Raw genomic sequence first — 15,567 nt, forward strand, 5'->3', positions numbered from 1 at the left:
AGCTATAAAATAGCTTCAGGCCCAGCTTATACACAAAGAGTTCTGACCAGACTGTGGCGAGAGACAACGCTGAACGATTCATTAACAAAAATATTGGCACCAGCCTTAACATTTTTCTTTTTTTCACTTCATTTACAAGGAATACAGTATTTAAACAGTTGTGTACTGCAAATCTAGAAAAAAACCACATCAGCTGTTCATAAGCTGCAGTTAACCCTTGGAGCACTGAGGCCACCGTGACTTCCGATTGTTTTACATGCAGGTGATGTTACTGGTGAGGGAGAAGGGGAAAAAGAACAGTGAAAGCACCACCTGGTTTATGTGCAACAAGAATTAACACTTCCAGTTTTTCCAACGTTGTCTCCCACTCCCTACCCCCCCTCCCCACACAGAGTGTTTGTCTCCTCGGTCCTGTCCTTTTGATATCGTAGCAAGTCATGATTGAAGAGAGACTGAAAAAAACCCCGAGGATTGGGACTCAAGAAATGCAAGGGTTAAAACCTACATGAAGAGCTCAGCTTGTGGAACTTTACTGTGTTAACTCTGAAGGGGAAGAAAGCAAAAATGAGGCCAGCCATGAGTGAGACAGTTTTTCAGGAACTCGAGGTTTCTTTGCAGACAAACAGCCCATGGGAGTAAGACAAAACCCTACTTCGTGTAAGCCTACCTCAGATTTTGAGAGATCTATCTGGTGGGTTTGACCCAAATCTCACAGCATATCAGAGAACCATCCTGTTGGCCAATCTCCTGCTCTGTGTCAGCCATGACATTGTTTAATGCACAGGCTTTGTGAGAACCGACCTCCCTACCGGGAGCGGTGACGTTCTGCGTTGACTCACGTACCATCGCCTGCTGCTGTGGGAGGGCTGTGAGACACAGGTAGGAACAGGCAACTGTTGTGGCACTGACAAGTCATTTTACCATGAGTTAGGGGGAAAGAGTACCATTGTAATGAATATAGTATAGGAATAAGACACTGTACAAGATTTTAGAGTCCATAAAATGAGTGTGCAATGGAAAACTAAACAAGGCTGATAGCTTTATGATTTCATTTCCTTGTCTACCACTAACCTGAGTAGCAGATTAGTATCTATTAAGGATCTTGAACTGCTCTAACTTAACCAACAGTGCACTGGTAACAAGGCCTATCATATGTTTTAATAGAAGGATTTCATCCCCACAGAAGCACTTAAGTTCTGACAGACTAATCTAAGTGTAGTTGTGTGGGACACAGGAACAGACAACAAAGCAAACTGTGTGGGCTTCAGCTGATGTCCCCAAGAGGCAAGCAGTGTCTAAATACTCTATGGACTGATCTTAATTTTCTCCACATCATGCTGGTGGAACGTTACCAACTCCCTCAAGGAAGGAGACCTCAGGTGGACTTTCCTGTTACTTCAATGGTCAGGATGAGAAAAGGAGGATGTTTCCTAAATGGAAACCTTCCACTGGAAACACACAGTCTTTAAAGGGCGAGTCAGAAATAGTTTCTAGGCCTGTCCAAGACCTGCCTTGCAGATGGCATGGGTTTGCATATACATTTCTCCCTTCTGCTTCCCTCCAGCCATTCCCTATGCCCTGCTGTTATTTAGCAGCAGGATGAAGCGACTGTCTGCACCTGGGGAACCAGTGAGACTGACTATACACAAAGTGCTGCAAAGTGCACAAAGTAAACCAACCAACTGACTGGAGCAACTGCACCGTTCAGTTCTCATTAGTAACCTTTGGGGTTAGGCGTAGCAACAGCAGGTATCTCCACAGACACACGTGCCTTCATTCAGCACATCCTCTCTAGTTGCTGTGTTGAGCCCTCTCCTGCTCCTCAGCTCAGGTGTGGGGGCCACCATTTACAAAATGATAGTCAAAAAACCCAAGTTGTAGGACTTCCTTTTAATTGCAGTTAAATCTGGAGCCTTTACATGACATATTCAGTTATAAAACCTTCTTATCTACTTTAGAGTGCTCTATTCTTTCCCCCAGAAGCTGTACACAATCTTTTAAGTGTCGTACTAAGCAATATACATTTTTTTTTCCTGCAATATACAAAATAAGTTAAAATTACTCTGAAGCACTGGGATAACCCACTCCCAAGCACCTGGTTTTGGCTGCTTGGAACTCTCTCAGTTAGTTACACCTCGTCTAAAGTAAGAGCTTGGTAAGCAATGCGTGATTCCAGGAGTAAGTTGCCTTCGATACCCCAACTGCTGAGTGTCCAGCTTCAGAAATAGTTTTCAGTGTATATATATCTGAAGCCAGACCTCATTGCTAGGCCTCAGATTACATACTCAACTGTAAAGCACCAAATATTAGTCAGAATTTTTCTTACATCACTTTACACTGGAAAAAAGAAATAAGGAGCATTTCTGTTGGATTTTTTATTTTCTGCCTTCCAACATTTTGAGTGAGATGTAGGATGTCAGGGAAGGGGGAGGGAGAAGAGACTACCAGGAAATGTGGGCTTCATCCTGCCCTCAGGCATTGTCCTCTAACTTTTAAACACTTCAGGAATTACAGGACTGTGATCCTTCACATGAATCGCTGGAGTTTCCTCACATTCAATACCATTTTTTTCAGGAAGTTACTGTTTTAGTTGAAGATATTTGATCTTTTGGGTATATATTTCAGACTTTTACATAGCCAGTGAATCAGAAGCACACATTGACTGGAAACACACCCCATGGGTGCGGGCTGTACGTCCAACCCAGAACACAAGCCTGGGAAGAGTAGTCACTGCACATGTACCAAACCCAATTTTCAAGGCCTACACGATGCTGTTTTGAATTAGATGATACAAACCTCTTTGTCAGACCAGTTCTGGGGGCCTGCATCGCTGCCAGAATTGATTTAAATTACAAAGTGAATTTACAAAGCAGGTGCCATCAAAGTTCCTGGTTCACTTTTCATGAAAGAAGTTGGTGAAAAGACATGATTTGAAACAATTATGTGAACGTTTAGACCAGGCCTTCCTATTGGAGAGCACTGAATCCCCAAGTTATAAGCACCTGAAAACAGAGGTATAAAGTGGACACCTTGACAGTGAACCATTATGAAACAGTTGCAGCATCTGGACACCAATGTAGTTCAAATGATGTGAAGACAAACCAGAACATGGGTACCACTGCTGTACCATTTTTCTTTTGTGAACATAGTTTTTTCCCCTTGATGTTCTGAGTAAAGTCTCTCACCAAGGGTTCAGACACAGCAATTAGAAAACAGAAACATAAACCAAGTCCAACTAAGTCATTAGCTCCCACTATACAAAGAGGAACTGAGACACTTGAACTCTTGAAGGTGACAGAATTCATAACTGAGCAAGTCAGAAAAACCAGCATCTCTGTTTCTCTCCAGTGCTATCTGAATAATCTTTTCATTAAAGATAATCAGGAAGATGCAGTGATTTTAGAAAGCAACTCAACAGGTCAAACTATCAAGGGCTGATTGTTCAGCACTGCCCTTCCTCCAGGATTTCAACACTCAGGTGAGTTTCTTTCAGCAGTTTGCTGAAGTCATTTTCCATTTTAAAATCAAGAATATGCTTGGGTTTAGAAGACTTGATAACCAGAAGATGGCAACTGTGGTTAAGCTTCAAGCTCTTGATTCCACCATCCCTCTGGTTAAAATTAACGCATCTCATTCATTAATTACAGAGCAGACCTACTGGGCACTTTGTGTCGATAGTCACACAGGCTGCATGCAAGGAAGCAAACAGCCATCACTTGGAGACACATAAGCAAAGGTCATTCCTCCACTCCATTTACAGGTTCTTCCCCTCACCAATACTACTTAAATTGCACACACAAATCAATTTGCTTTCTTCCCAATCAGCTGTACTCTTGCAGTTAAAAAAGCCAAGCTTTTAGTGACAACCTGTGTGGAATAAACAAGTCTGTTAATAAATGCTTTCAATGTTCAGCCAACAGCTGCATGTTTTACTTTCAAATCCCCGTTGTTAAAAAACTTCTGGCCAGTTTTCAGCTTTTCACTGTTTTTCATACGGTTTGAGCTTTCCTTTAGCCCAAAGCCACACCTGAAGATCACCTTTCAGCCACAGTTAACTTCTCATCTTGCAAGGAGTACAGCTCATAGAATCATAGAATGGTAGGGGTTGGAAGGGACCTTTAGAGATCATCTAGTCCACCCCCCCTGCAGAAGCATGGTCACCTAGATCAGGTTGCATAGGAAGATGAGCACAAGATTCTAAGGACACCAGGAGACAATTCCACTCTGGAATCTCCCTGATGTACTAGGCCAGCCATGGCCCCTGTGTGGTGCTCAGCTGGCCTTAGGTCAGAAAATGTTGTCTTTCCAAACAGGAGACTCTGCATTTTCTCTTAGAGAGAAATAAGAGTCTGACAATGTCAGGGCATTGGTGTTTTTTTGCAGTTTTAACTTACACACCATTCCCATTGGTCTAAGGGGGAGCTGTAGATCCTGAGGGGGGGTGAGATGCTGTCTCAGTGACCACAAGTGACACATCAGAACAGTCGGTTTTGAAAAGTGACCTACAGAAAGTAAACTTTGGCAACTTTGTTATTCTACATTTTCACAACTCAGCACTCCTGATACCAGCTCCAACGCTCCAGCTCTGCTTCCTGGGCTTTCCTGCTTTCACATCACTCCCTAACTCCTTTCTTTTTCCTGGTTGGTGTGTTCTCTATTGTAACTCTTTTTGTCTTTTGCTACATTTACAATTACTTGCCCACTAAGTATTTAACATGTGGAGTTGACTCTACAAGCAAGAGTATTTAACACAGCACCGATCAGATACTAAAAGGCTCCATTAGGCAACAAGAAAGGTTATGGCACTGCTAAAACAAATGAGGAACCACCATTTGCAGCATTTGCTGCATGTGTGTCAGACAGTGTACACTGTGAGCATTAAAAATGCTCAGCAATTAACAACATTGGAAGGTGGGAGCTGTATGTTCTTGTTTTAAAACACAAGTGTTAATGTAGAAGCACCATATTTATGCATCATCTAAGCAAAGAAAAAACACCAGAGCAGCTTTAAAATGCTCCCTCTGCTTTTCAAGAAATCATTCTAAACTTCTGTGGCTTTTCACTACCCTGTTTTAATAACTATTCATAGTTTCCATAAGCAGGTAAACATCAGTAAGGCAGACAAATATTTATTCTTTAACAGAATTATATAGAGAGGCTGCTTTCTCTCTTTTTAAATCACAAGCTTGCTTAGCACAGAAGATGATAAGTTCCATCTTTTTGCACCTCTACTAGTTCTAGCTTTGTGACAGGATATGTGCACTGCTAGAACCCCCAGGAGGAAGAGTCAGGGGTTGGTTCTGATTGAGAAGGTGAGGAAACAAAACCAAGACTTTCTAGGCCAGAAGGAAGGTTAACTTTTGAATCTAGGTTTTCTAGAGAGGTATTTAGTAAAGGCCTAATGCCAGTTTTATTACAAAGAAACAGAAGTGCTTAATGGCTGACAGTCTAATGGAAGGGAATCAGATTGGGCAGGAAAGGAGAACTCACTCCTTGGTGGCAGCAGCAGTTTTGGTGCATCCATTGCCGGCAATGGACATAAACACCAGTCAAAAATCCCAATCTCAGAGCAAAAGGATTAATAAGATGTGACCTTTTTGGGTTTCAGCCTTTGGCAGAGGTTTTGAGCTGTGTCCTACAACATGTACAAATGCTAGAGCTTGCATCTTAATTCAGAGTGAAAACAGAATGCTACCCAAAACAAATCTCAGCTCTGCTCTTTAAGTGCCCCATCATGGGTTCTTCCTTTGTTGCCTTTTTGTTCTTGAATGAAAGCACATTATCACCTCATGCCCACTCTAGAGTTGATCAGTTGATCTTGGCGTTTTCTCTCAGGAATGCTGCTTCTTGAAACCAGTTGGGTCACATGACAATTATTAAAATGTATTTTAAGAAAATTCTAATGGCCAAAGGCCAACACTACATTCAAAACCTGCTGATACATCCAGGCAGAGAAGTAAAATCAAAACAAAACACACACACACACACAGAAACTCTGAAACAGAAAACCTCCAAAAGGGAAAAAAAAAGCCCAAACCTGTTCCATTTGTTTACTTCAATTTGAAGTAGATTTTAAGGACATGAATGGATCAGTCACGGTTTATTTGACACTCCCTCCATCCTCTGATGCACTGCCATCCTGTGGTCAATTCCCTTTGCACAAACACAACTTCACTCAGAATACTGCAGCAGATGGTGAAACTCGAGTGGCCGGGCAGCTAACGAAGGAGTTCATTTGTCTGTACACGTTTGCAGCATGTCAAGATGCCCTCCACCTTACAGCCTGGTTCACAGGGGTCCGTCCTCCCACGCCACACGCTGCATCCAAGCCGCCTGCTGAACTACGCGTGAGATCGCTTTGGAAACTCGTGGCTACGTGTTTCGACTGTCAAGAACTTCATTACAGTACACTTTACTGTACAAACACTTTAAAGGATGTTTATTAGGAAAGTCTGCAAGTCATAATGGATAGTAGAGTTCTTGTTTATGGTACCTTCTTGGCCTTTAAGAATTCTGTTTGCCTCTCCAGTATTAAAATCAAACTGCAACTCCATGAAGGTGATTACTAAAATGAGCTATGGTATGTTAACCTACAACTCACAAAATGCGACAGTACAGACATTAAGTTTTGCTTTTAACTGTCTGTTAAATTGTAATCTAAGTTGTGAACATTTAAATATAATATATATCTCATATGAAAAAGCTAAAGCACAAGTGCTTCTGCATCCCCTCCCCCCCCAACCCCTTGAGCCAAACCCACCCCAGTTCCGGTTTGGGCCCTGACTGATTTGGAATGCTTTCTTAGGCCACCCCGTTGCCACAAATTTGTATGCACTCAGGAAATATAAAGTCAAAAATATACAAATCTCTTGTTGTTATAAGGTTTTTGTGAGTGAAATTACCCAGGACCATGGACTCGGGAGGAGAAGGGAGAGGGGGGTTAAGAGAGGGAATTTACAGCTATTCATCTTCAAAGTTCAAAACTGGTCACTTCACAGAAAGACTGCAGGACTGGTGAAATTCTTGCTTCTAAAAAGTGGTACTGTAGTGGAGAATTTTCTAGGAAAAATAAAACAGCTTTTAATAACTGGCCCGCTGGTATGAGCTACCGTGGAATAAATTAGCACAAAAATGGAAGTCTTATAACTGTTCACTGTTACAGACGTAATCGACAAGGTCAGTCACTCTCAAAAGTTCATCTTCATCTTCCTCCGGCCCCACGGCTTCCTGCCCGCTGCCCGTGCCGTTGGGCGCCAGGCTGGCGCCGGCCGTGCTGTCCTTGGGCGCCTGGCTCTTCTCACTGGGCTTCCCAATCAAGTTCTCAATGGTTTTACCCGGGCTCTGTCCGTTGGTGGAAGGCAAATCCACCAGGCTGTAGTCCAAAGGGCTCTCTACTTTCCCTACGTTGTCGAAGTCATCCTCCTCGTCGCTTTCTATCCGGTAGCAGTGCTTCTTGGTGTTGTCTTGAGGGGCTTGTGGTGCTGGCAGCTTATTTGCAGGAGTGGGGGTCTCTACGTCCTCGGTCGCGTTCTCGCAGTTGTCTTCGTCGTCCGTCTCGATTCGGTTGAGCCGCTTGCGCACAGGCCTCCCTTCCTCCTCCTCCTCCCCTTCTTCCTCAGAGTAGTCGTCTGTACTTCGCCGACGTTTTCGAATCAGTCGCTTGGACTCCTTTGTGGATTCGTCGTCTTCAGAGTTCTTAGATGTGTAGCTCTCTGGAACAAGCAGCAGACTCAAAGCCGTTAGCAAATTGCACTGCTGGCTCTCTCACACCCGTTACAAACCCACCACTCTCCCACAACGCGCATTTCCATCTCCTCCTGGTTCTCCAGCTGTGTCAGAACTCACGTTCTTTTTTACTTTTAAAATAAAAGGGATTGACCTGCTGGGGAGCAGCTCTGGGAGAGAGACCTGGGAGTGCTGGCTGACAAGAAACTGACCATGAGCCAGCAACGTGCCCTCGTGGGCAAGAAGGCCGGTGACATCCTGGGGGCATCAAGAAAAGTGTGGGCAGCAGGTCATGGGAAGTTCTGCTCCCTCTCTACTCTGGCCTGGTGAGGCCTCATCTGGAGTCCTGTGGCCAGTTCTGGGCTCCTCAGCTCAAGAGGGACAGAGAACTGCTGGAGAGAGGCCAGTGCAGGGCCACCAAGATGCTCAGGGGACTGGAGCATCTTCCTTCTGAGGAAAGGCTGCAGGAACTGGGGTTGTTTAGTCTGGAGGAGACTGAGGGTGGATCTCATTAATAGTTACAAATATCTCAATGGTGAGTGTCAGGACATTGGGGTAGCACTTTTTTCTGTTCTATCCAGTGACAGGACAAGGGGTGATGGGATGAAGCTGGAACACAAAAAGTTCCATTTAAATATAAGAACAAACTGTTTCAGTGTTGGAGTGAGGGAGCCCTGGCCCAGGCTGCCCAGGGAGGGTGTGGAGGCTCCTTCCTTGGAGGGCTTCAAGACCCACCTGGACACGTTCCTGTGTGACCTGATCTAGGTGGGACCTGCTTCTGCAGGGGGGTTGGACTGGATGATCTCTAAAGGTCTCTTCCAACCCCCACCATTCTGTGATTCTATGAATAAACTGCTCCAGTAGTGTCTACAACAATTTACTGATATTAGGTTTCCCATCTGAGGAGTACCAAAGGCACTGGGGGCAGGTATATTCCCTCCTAAAAGTGAGAGCTGCACGTCAGGAATAACACAGAACTGTATTCCCAGTCCCACTGCACCTCCTTTACATCCTTCACAGAATCACAGAATCTCAAGGGTTGAAAGGGACCTTGAAAGCTCATCCAGTGCAACCCCCCTGCCAGAGCAGGGCCACCTAGAGTAGGGCACACAGGAACTCATCCAGCTGGGTTTGGAATATTCCCTGGAGAAGAAGACTCCACAGCCCATCTGGGCAGCCCCTTCCAGTGGGACAACTTTGGCCTTGTGTTGCTTTGGAACTTCTTCTGTTCCAGCTTGTCCCCATTGCCCCTTGTCCCTATCATTGGCCATCACTGAGCACAGCCTGGCTCCAGCCTCCTCACACCCACCCTTGATGGATTTGTAACCATGAATGAGGTCACCCCTCACTCTCCTCTCCTCCAAGCTGAAGAGCCCCAGCTCCCTCAGCCTTTCATCATAAGGGAGACACTCCACTCCCTTCATCATCCTTCCAGAAACTGACAGTCCAATTAAGGGCTGCACTATCATAAAAATACATATATACACTATACCAAGCTTCTGCCAAAGCTTGTGAATGGTGCCTAACTGCATCCTAGAGTCTGCTGCCCTTTTACAGGAGACCCTTTTTTTTGTCAAACTGGAAGATCTCCTACATGCTGACAGCCTTTCTGCTGACTGCTGATGGTGCTGATTTTCATACACCAAAGACAAGTCTCTGAAATACCTGAGGAAATGGGATTTCACGGAGAGAGATCCCATCAACCAGGTACAATATAAAGTCACAAGTGCAGGCAGCAAAACACTCAGCCACCATGAAGCAGCTGGTCAGCAGCTGGTCAGCAGAGAGCCTCTGCATCGAGCCTCTGAGAACAGACTCCTGAAGTGTAAGATCAGAGCAATGCACCTGGTGAAGGGTCTGCAGAACAAGTCTTATGAGGAGCAGCTGAGGGAGCTGGGGATCTTCAGCCTTGAGAAGAGAAGGCTGAGGGGAGACATCAGCACTCTCTACAACTACCTGAAAGGAGGCTGTAGCGAGGTGAAGGTTGGTCTCTTCTCCCAAGTAACAAGCGATAGGACAAGGAAAACAGCCTCAAGTTGCCCCAGGGGCGGGTCAGATTGGAGCTGAGGCAGAACTGTTTCCCTGAGAGGGGTGTCAGCCCCTGTGCCACGCTGCCCAGGGAGCTGGGGGAGTCCCTATCCCTGGAGACATTTCAAAACTGTAAAGCTGAGGTGCTGAGGGCCATGGGTTAGTGATGGGCTTGGCAGGGTGAGGGGAGGGGTTGGACTCGATGATCTTAAAGGTCTTTTCCAACCAAAATGATCCTATGATTTCTATGTTTCCCTTCATCTGAGAGGATTCTCTAATGCTCTGTGGACTCAGGCCAGTGCTTTCAAAACTTACCCATTGCATCCACTGCAAACTGAACCACTCAGTGTCTCTGAAAGCCACATCTAAGGCCTCCTAAGCTGGGCTTTTGTCAGTGGCTGCTTTTGTAAAAGCTAATTTTAGATCAGAATGCACACGGGTCACTCCTGGTGTGACTGACACTGCTGACATCAGGCTTCCTCCCGTCTTAACAACCAGCACAAACAGCGTCAGGACACCACCCTTTTTAAAGTTTTTAAAGGTCTGTGGTTTGAAGCTTTGTGACTTCTTAACAAAAGTGGTGATACAGTCACACTAGTGCCAGTTTTGGAATCCCAACACTGTGCCAGACACAGTAAGTTTGGACCTGGGAGCCAGGATTAGGGACAGTGATGACTTTGCAAAGTGACTGTGAACAGTGTGTCAGGACACTGGACTGTTTCCGAGGAACATCAAGGAACTCTAGAAAGAAGATCCTCTGAAATGTCTGAATTATATCCAGTTTTCTCTTCATGTTAATGCTGACACACACCAGCTCCTGCAAACGGGGGACTGTGTATTTTACCTTCACTATCTGAAGTGGAGAGCCTGCGTTTGTGAACTCTTCTTAGCTCCTTCCCGTATCGGACACTTTTCTGGGAGCCATCGCTTTCTGAATCTTCCTTATAATTAACTGGTCTCTTCTGATTCCGTCTTGATCTTCTTCTCCTAGTTTCCAGGTAGTCATCATCACTGTAATCTGTGTAGTCACCACTCTCTGCACAGAGGAAAAAAGTAATTTGTGTTATTCTTGTGTAGCAAAACTGCACAATTAAGATGAGCTTCAGATCAGCACCAATAAAGTCACACACTCTTCCAGCACAGGAGAGTCTCAACCATCGTGCCACCAACTACTCTGACCCCTTCCAGGCTCCTGCATCAGTCCCCCCATTCATCAGCAGCATAGAATTGCTTGATTTTAGAATCTCCTCATAAATCCTTCTCCCGTCTCCTCCAGAAGGGAGATTCCTTCCACTGTTTTTGTTCCCTCATCTTTACTTGGTGCCAAAGATGCCTCCTCTACAGTTCATAGAATCATTGTGCTTGGAAAAGTCCTTTAAGATCATTGAGTCCAACCCCTCACCTCACACTGCCAGGCCTGTCACTAAACTCAACCATATCGCTCAGTACTTCATCTACACATCTTCTGAATATCTCCAGGGGATGGGGACTCCCCCACCTCCCTGGGCAGCCCCTTCCAATGCTTAATAACTCTCTTGGTGAGAGCTGATGTCCAATCTAAACCTCCTCTGATGCAACCTGAACACATTTCCTCATGTCTGATCATTCATTACTGGAGAGAAGACACCGACCCCCACCTCACTACAACTCCCCTTCAGGTAACTGCAAAGAGTGATCACATCTCCTCTCACCCTCCTCTTCTCCAGGCTGAATATCCCCAGTTCCCTCAGCTGCTCCTCATCAGACTCGTTCTCCAGACCCTTCACCTACTCTCTAGACTCTGACAGTTGCAACAACCTTACTGGAGTTCATGATGCACATGACACTAGAAACCCTTTTCTGCTTTTAAAATGTAAGTAACATGTACTCAACTTGAACATTTCTAAGAAGATGTAGATGAAAAACCACTGACAAGATGAAACTCCACGTAAGGTCTGAGTTATAGAATTAACTTAACAACAAAAATCAGTTTCACTCAATTGTAAGTGTGCTTGAAACAGAAACTGTGTAGAAGAAACTTACCATCCTTCACAGTTCTTCCTGCCCCAGCCTACTGCAGCTACTGGCTTTAGGAATTAAATGTATTTACATCAGCTGAAAATAGTCTTGAATCAGCTTTAGCAGCTTTTTCACTGAGCTGTGCCATATCAATTATCCCAAGATACATTTCTACATGTCACATACTGTTTCTAAGTAAGTGATTGACACCAGATCAAAGTGGCATCCACTTCCTAAAATATTTTGGGAAAGAATCAGAGCAAGTCAACAAGAACAACCACCTGCAGAAAGAAACTCCATCTCTGGAGACTGAAAACAAAGCCACTTACAGAGTACCTTATCTCCTTCGCTCAAAATAGGTTTAAGCAGGATCCTGAGGGACAATAATGGGGGTAAAAGAGAGAAACACATAGTTAAGACTACACTCTGAGATATACATGGCATGAGACTGGAGTCAGCTGATTTCACCACAGAAGTGTTTCCACCTAGAAACAAACAGGGGCTTCTGTGCACTCTAGAACAGATCACCGATCTCTTTAGACTTCTGCCAGTACCTTCATTGATACCAGCTCATGAATATAGCAGCTATTTCGAGTGCATACAGCTATCTTCATCTCTCTGTGCACGAGTCCTCCTTTTGGAAACCAATCCTTCAAAGCCACTTCAACATGTTCATCATCTGTACTCTAGAGACAGATAAAACACTGGAAAGGTAACACACTGCAACAAGTTAATGTTCCAGTGCAACAAGTACCTTAATTTCCTAATACGAATAAGTAAAAAAAAGTGCTTATGTGTCTGTCATTTTCTAGGAGTGGGTCTGAAACAAGCAGAAACAAGACAGTCTTCAGAGAAAGGTCATGAAAAGGTTTAAATATTGAATGGGTACTATCCTTACACTTCAAACTGTGCAAATAGAAAACAAACTGGTTGAGGCACAAGGAGAATCAAGTGAATTATTTGCTTCTCCTATGACACAAGAGTCTTCAGGTATTATTAATCAAAAAGGACAATCCTAGAAGCCAGATTCAAAGTTGGCTTTCAAGGCTGCCAGAGAACAGAGAATGCCACACAACTGAAGGGGTTTTCTTCCTTACAAACTGAAGGGAAATATTTCTTTCAGAAGCTTTTTCAAGGGTATTTGGAAGGTCTTAAGCAGCTATAAAGAAGCACATTTTTTTTTCTGTCTCCTTTCTCTTCCCTCCAATCATGTGCCAAACATGAAGGCACAGAATGACAAACTATCCAGAAAGGTGGCCTTTTGAAACATAGCACAAGCATTCATTTAAAGATGTAATTAAAATGCCAAGAACCTTGTACTCAAGAGGCAGTTTCCTGCAGAATACTCCCAGCAGAACAAGCAGCAATCTGCTTACAGCAAAGGCGACGCCTGAATTGACCAAAGCAAACGAACAAAGCAAGGTCAGCTCCTCTCTCCAGTACAGGGTATATCAAAGCCTTCTTACACTCACCAGATTCTCTGCTTGAATTGTCCTCAGAGTCTTCATCTTCGTCATCTTCAGAGTATTTTTTCTTGACTGTTTTCCTCCGTAACCTTCTGCTTTGCCTCATGGGCCTGGCGAGGTGGCGCCTGGAAATGCGGGCACAGAACTCGGAATCGCTGTCTTCGTTAGATGGTGGGTCGTCTTCACTTTCATCCAGGTTCTCCTCTGATATAACAAACTCATCCTGAGATCTGTTCAAACAGACACCATGGACAACAGAAAGAGATATTGGAAACTAAGGAGCAAAATGGTACTTGTATTTTAGAATCATAGAATCGTTACTGTTGGACAAGATCTCTAAGATCGAGTCCGACCCCTCACCTCACACTGCCAAGCCCATCACTAACCCAGGGCCCTCAGCACCTCAGCCATGTGTCTTCTGAATATCTCTGGGGATGGGGACTCCACCACCTCCTGGGCAGCCCATGTCAATGCCTAACAACCCTCTTGGTAAAAAACTTCTCCCTAATGTCCAATCTAAACTTCCCCTGGTTAACATAAACCCCTTCCCTCATGTCCTGTCATTTGTTACTGGACGTAAGAGACCAATCCCCACCTCACTACAGCTAGTCATAGAGAGTGATCGTGTCTCCTCTCAGCCTCCTCTTCTCCAGGCTAAACATTCCCAGCTCCCTCAGCTGCATCTCATCAGACTTGTGCTCCAGTCCCTTCTCCAGCTGCACTGCCTGGCTCTGGCCACACTCCAGCCCCTCAGTGTCCCTCTTGTAGTGAGGGGCCCAGAAATGGATACAGTATTTGGGGTGCAGCCTCACCAGGGCCCAGCACAAGAGAACAATCACTTCCTTGGTCCTCCTGGTCACACTATTTCTGATCCAAGCCAGGATGCCCTTGGCCTTCTTGCCCCCCTGGGCACGCTGCTGGCTCCTGTTCAGCCGCTGGCACCAACCTCCCCAGGCCCTTTCTCTCCAGCAGCTTTCCAGCCCCTCTGCCCCAGCCTGCCTGGGGTTGTTGTGGCCCAAGGGCAGGACCCAGCCATTGCCCTTGTTCAGCCTCATCCCATTGCCCTCAGCCCATTGCCATCAGCATGGCCAGATTTACAAGCAACTCATTTATGCAAATTAAGTGGTCTTAGAAAGAAAATCACACAAATCTTATGTACACAAGACAGATTCTAGAGTGTTCATAGCTCACTGCAGTGTAACATCTGCAGAGCAGTGATGATGGATGAGCACTGTCCATGGAGGGGAACAAAACACCCACCATTTTCTCGCAGAGAGGACGTCCCCTCACGAACCCACCACGCTCCTAAGCAATTTCAGAGAGTTAGACTTCGTGTCTGAACACAAAGCTGTTGCTCTCGTGCAAAATAGGCATCTCTCAAACTTATCAGCTTCTAACATTCTCCTCATTTCCAAAGTGAGCCAATGCTTTCCTAAAAACTGCCAAGTGCTGAAGGTGCAGTCACTTGCATTTGGCTGCCAGCAGAATGGAAACCCCAGTATCACACCCAGAAGGCGTTCAGCAGGAGGCTGGAGATGAAAATGCGTGAACACACTTTAACAGATGCACTATTAATTCTGGAGATTTCCCCAAGCTACACTCATTGATTGGAAATTTCCAGTACATTTAGCTCAACTGTTCAAGACACCACTGAAACGTCCTCAGCGTGGTCACACGTGAAAAACAAAGCTCCGAATTTGCATCTGTGTTGTATAGATTATCCACACACTTAGTGAATCGGCCCACTGAGTGGTGTAAAGCTTTAAATGTTGATGGTAAAGAGCCCAGACACTCCATTATGTTTCTTCATGGAAGTATAAAGGACACCTAAAATAACAGACTTTTTTTAATGTTGGGAACTGCATGGACTGAATGATGAGAGATTCCATGGGCAGGGTTCAGTGAGGCACACAAATACTTATTTAGCATTTAAAGCTTCACATCACATGTGTTTTTTCTTCTGCAGCATAAACCACTCCTTTGGCTGTTTTCAAACCACCTCCTAGAGAGCACAAATCAAGAATTGATTTCAGAACCTTTCAAGTTCTATATGCTCTAAATTTCCATTTCCATGCTATACATTTCTGTATGTCCTTCCAATTTCTAAATGACCATCAGGGCAAAGAGAACTCCCAGAACACGGGGCATATTTTCTAAAGGAAACAACCAGCCTCATTTTAGCTACTTCCTTGTGAAGGATTTCTCCTAGAGATTAGCAGCAGATCGGGCAGAGAACTGAGCCCATCTGCCTCCTCCACTGACATAACTGTGTACAGAACCCCACAGTGTGGCCTCAAATACAACAGTAACATTTCCAGAATGTGTTTTCCTCAAAATACAGATTAAATGA

The 15,567-nt window shown here is 44.8% G+C and overlaps 1 protein-coding gene across 3 annotated transcripts in view; it reads right to left on the reverse strand.

Annotated features, from left to right (window-relative positions):
- Positions 1-5,047: 5,047 nt before the first annotated feature.
- Positions 5,048-15,567, reverse strand: part of RSF1 (remodeling and spacing factor 1) — a 68,274-nt gene continuing 57,754 nt past the window's right edge. For all 3 annotated transcript variants that reach the window (XM_061990419.1, XM_061990426.1, XM_061990435.1), the window contains 3 exons: positions 13,224-13,447; positions 10,598-10,789; positions 5,048-7,712 (listed from right to left, as the gene is read on the reverse strand). In XM_061990419.1, coding sequence (XP_061846403.1) covers positions 7,141-7,712; positions 10,598-10,789; positions 13,224-13,447 — 988 coding nt within the window. In that variant the 3' untranslated portion in view covers positions 5,048-7,140. The remainder of the gene's footprint in view (positions 7,713-10,597; positions 10,790-13,223; positions 13,448-15,567) is intronic.

The sequence above is a fragment of the Colius striatus genome, chromosome 1 (genome assembly GCF_028858725.1).
Source record: "Colius striatus isolate bColStr4 chromosome 1, bColStr4.1.hap1, whole genome shotgun sequence".
Taxonomy (NCBI): Eukaryota; Metazoa; Chordata; class Aves; order Coliiformes; family Coliidae; genus Colius; species Colius striatus.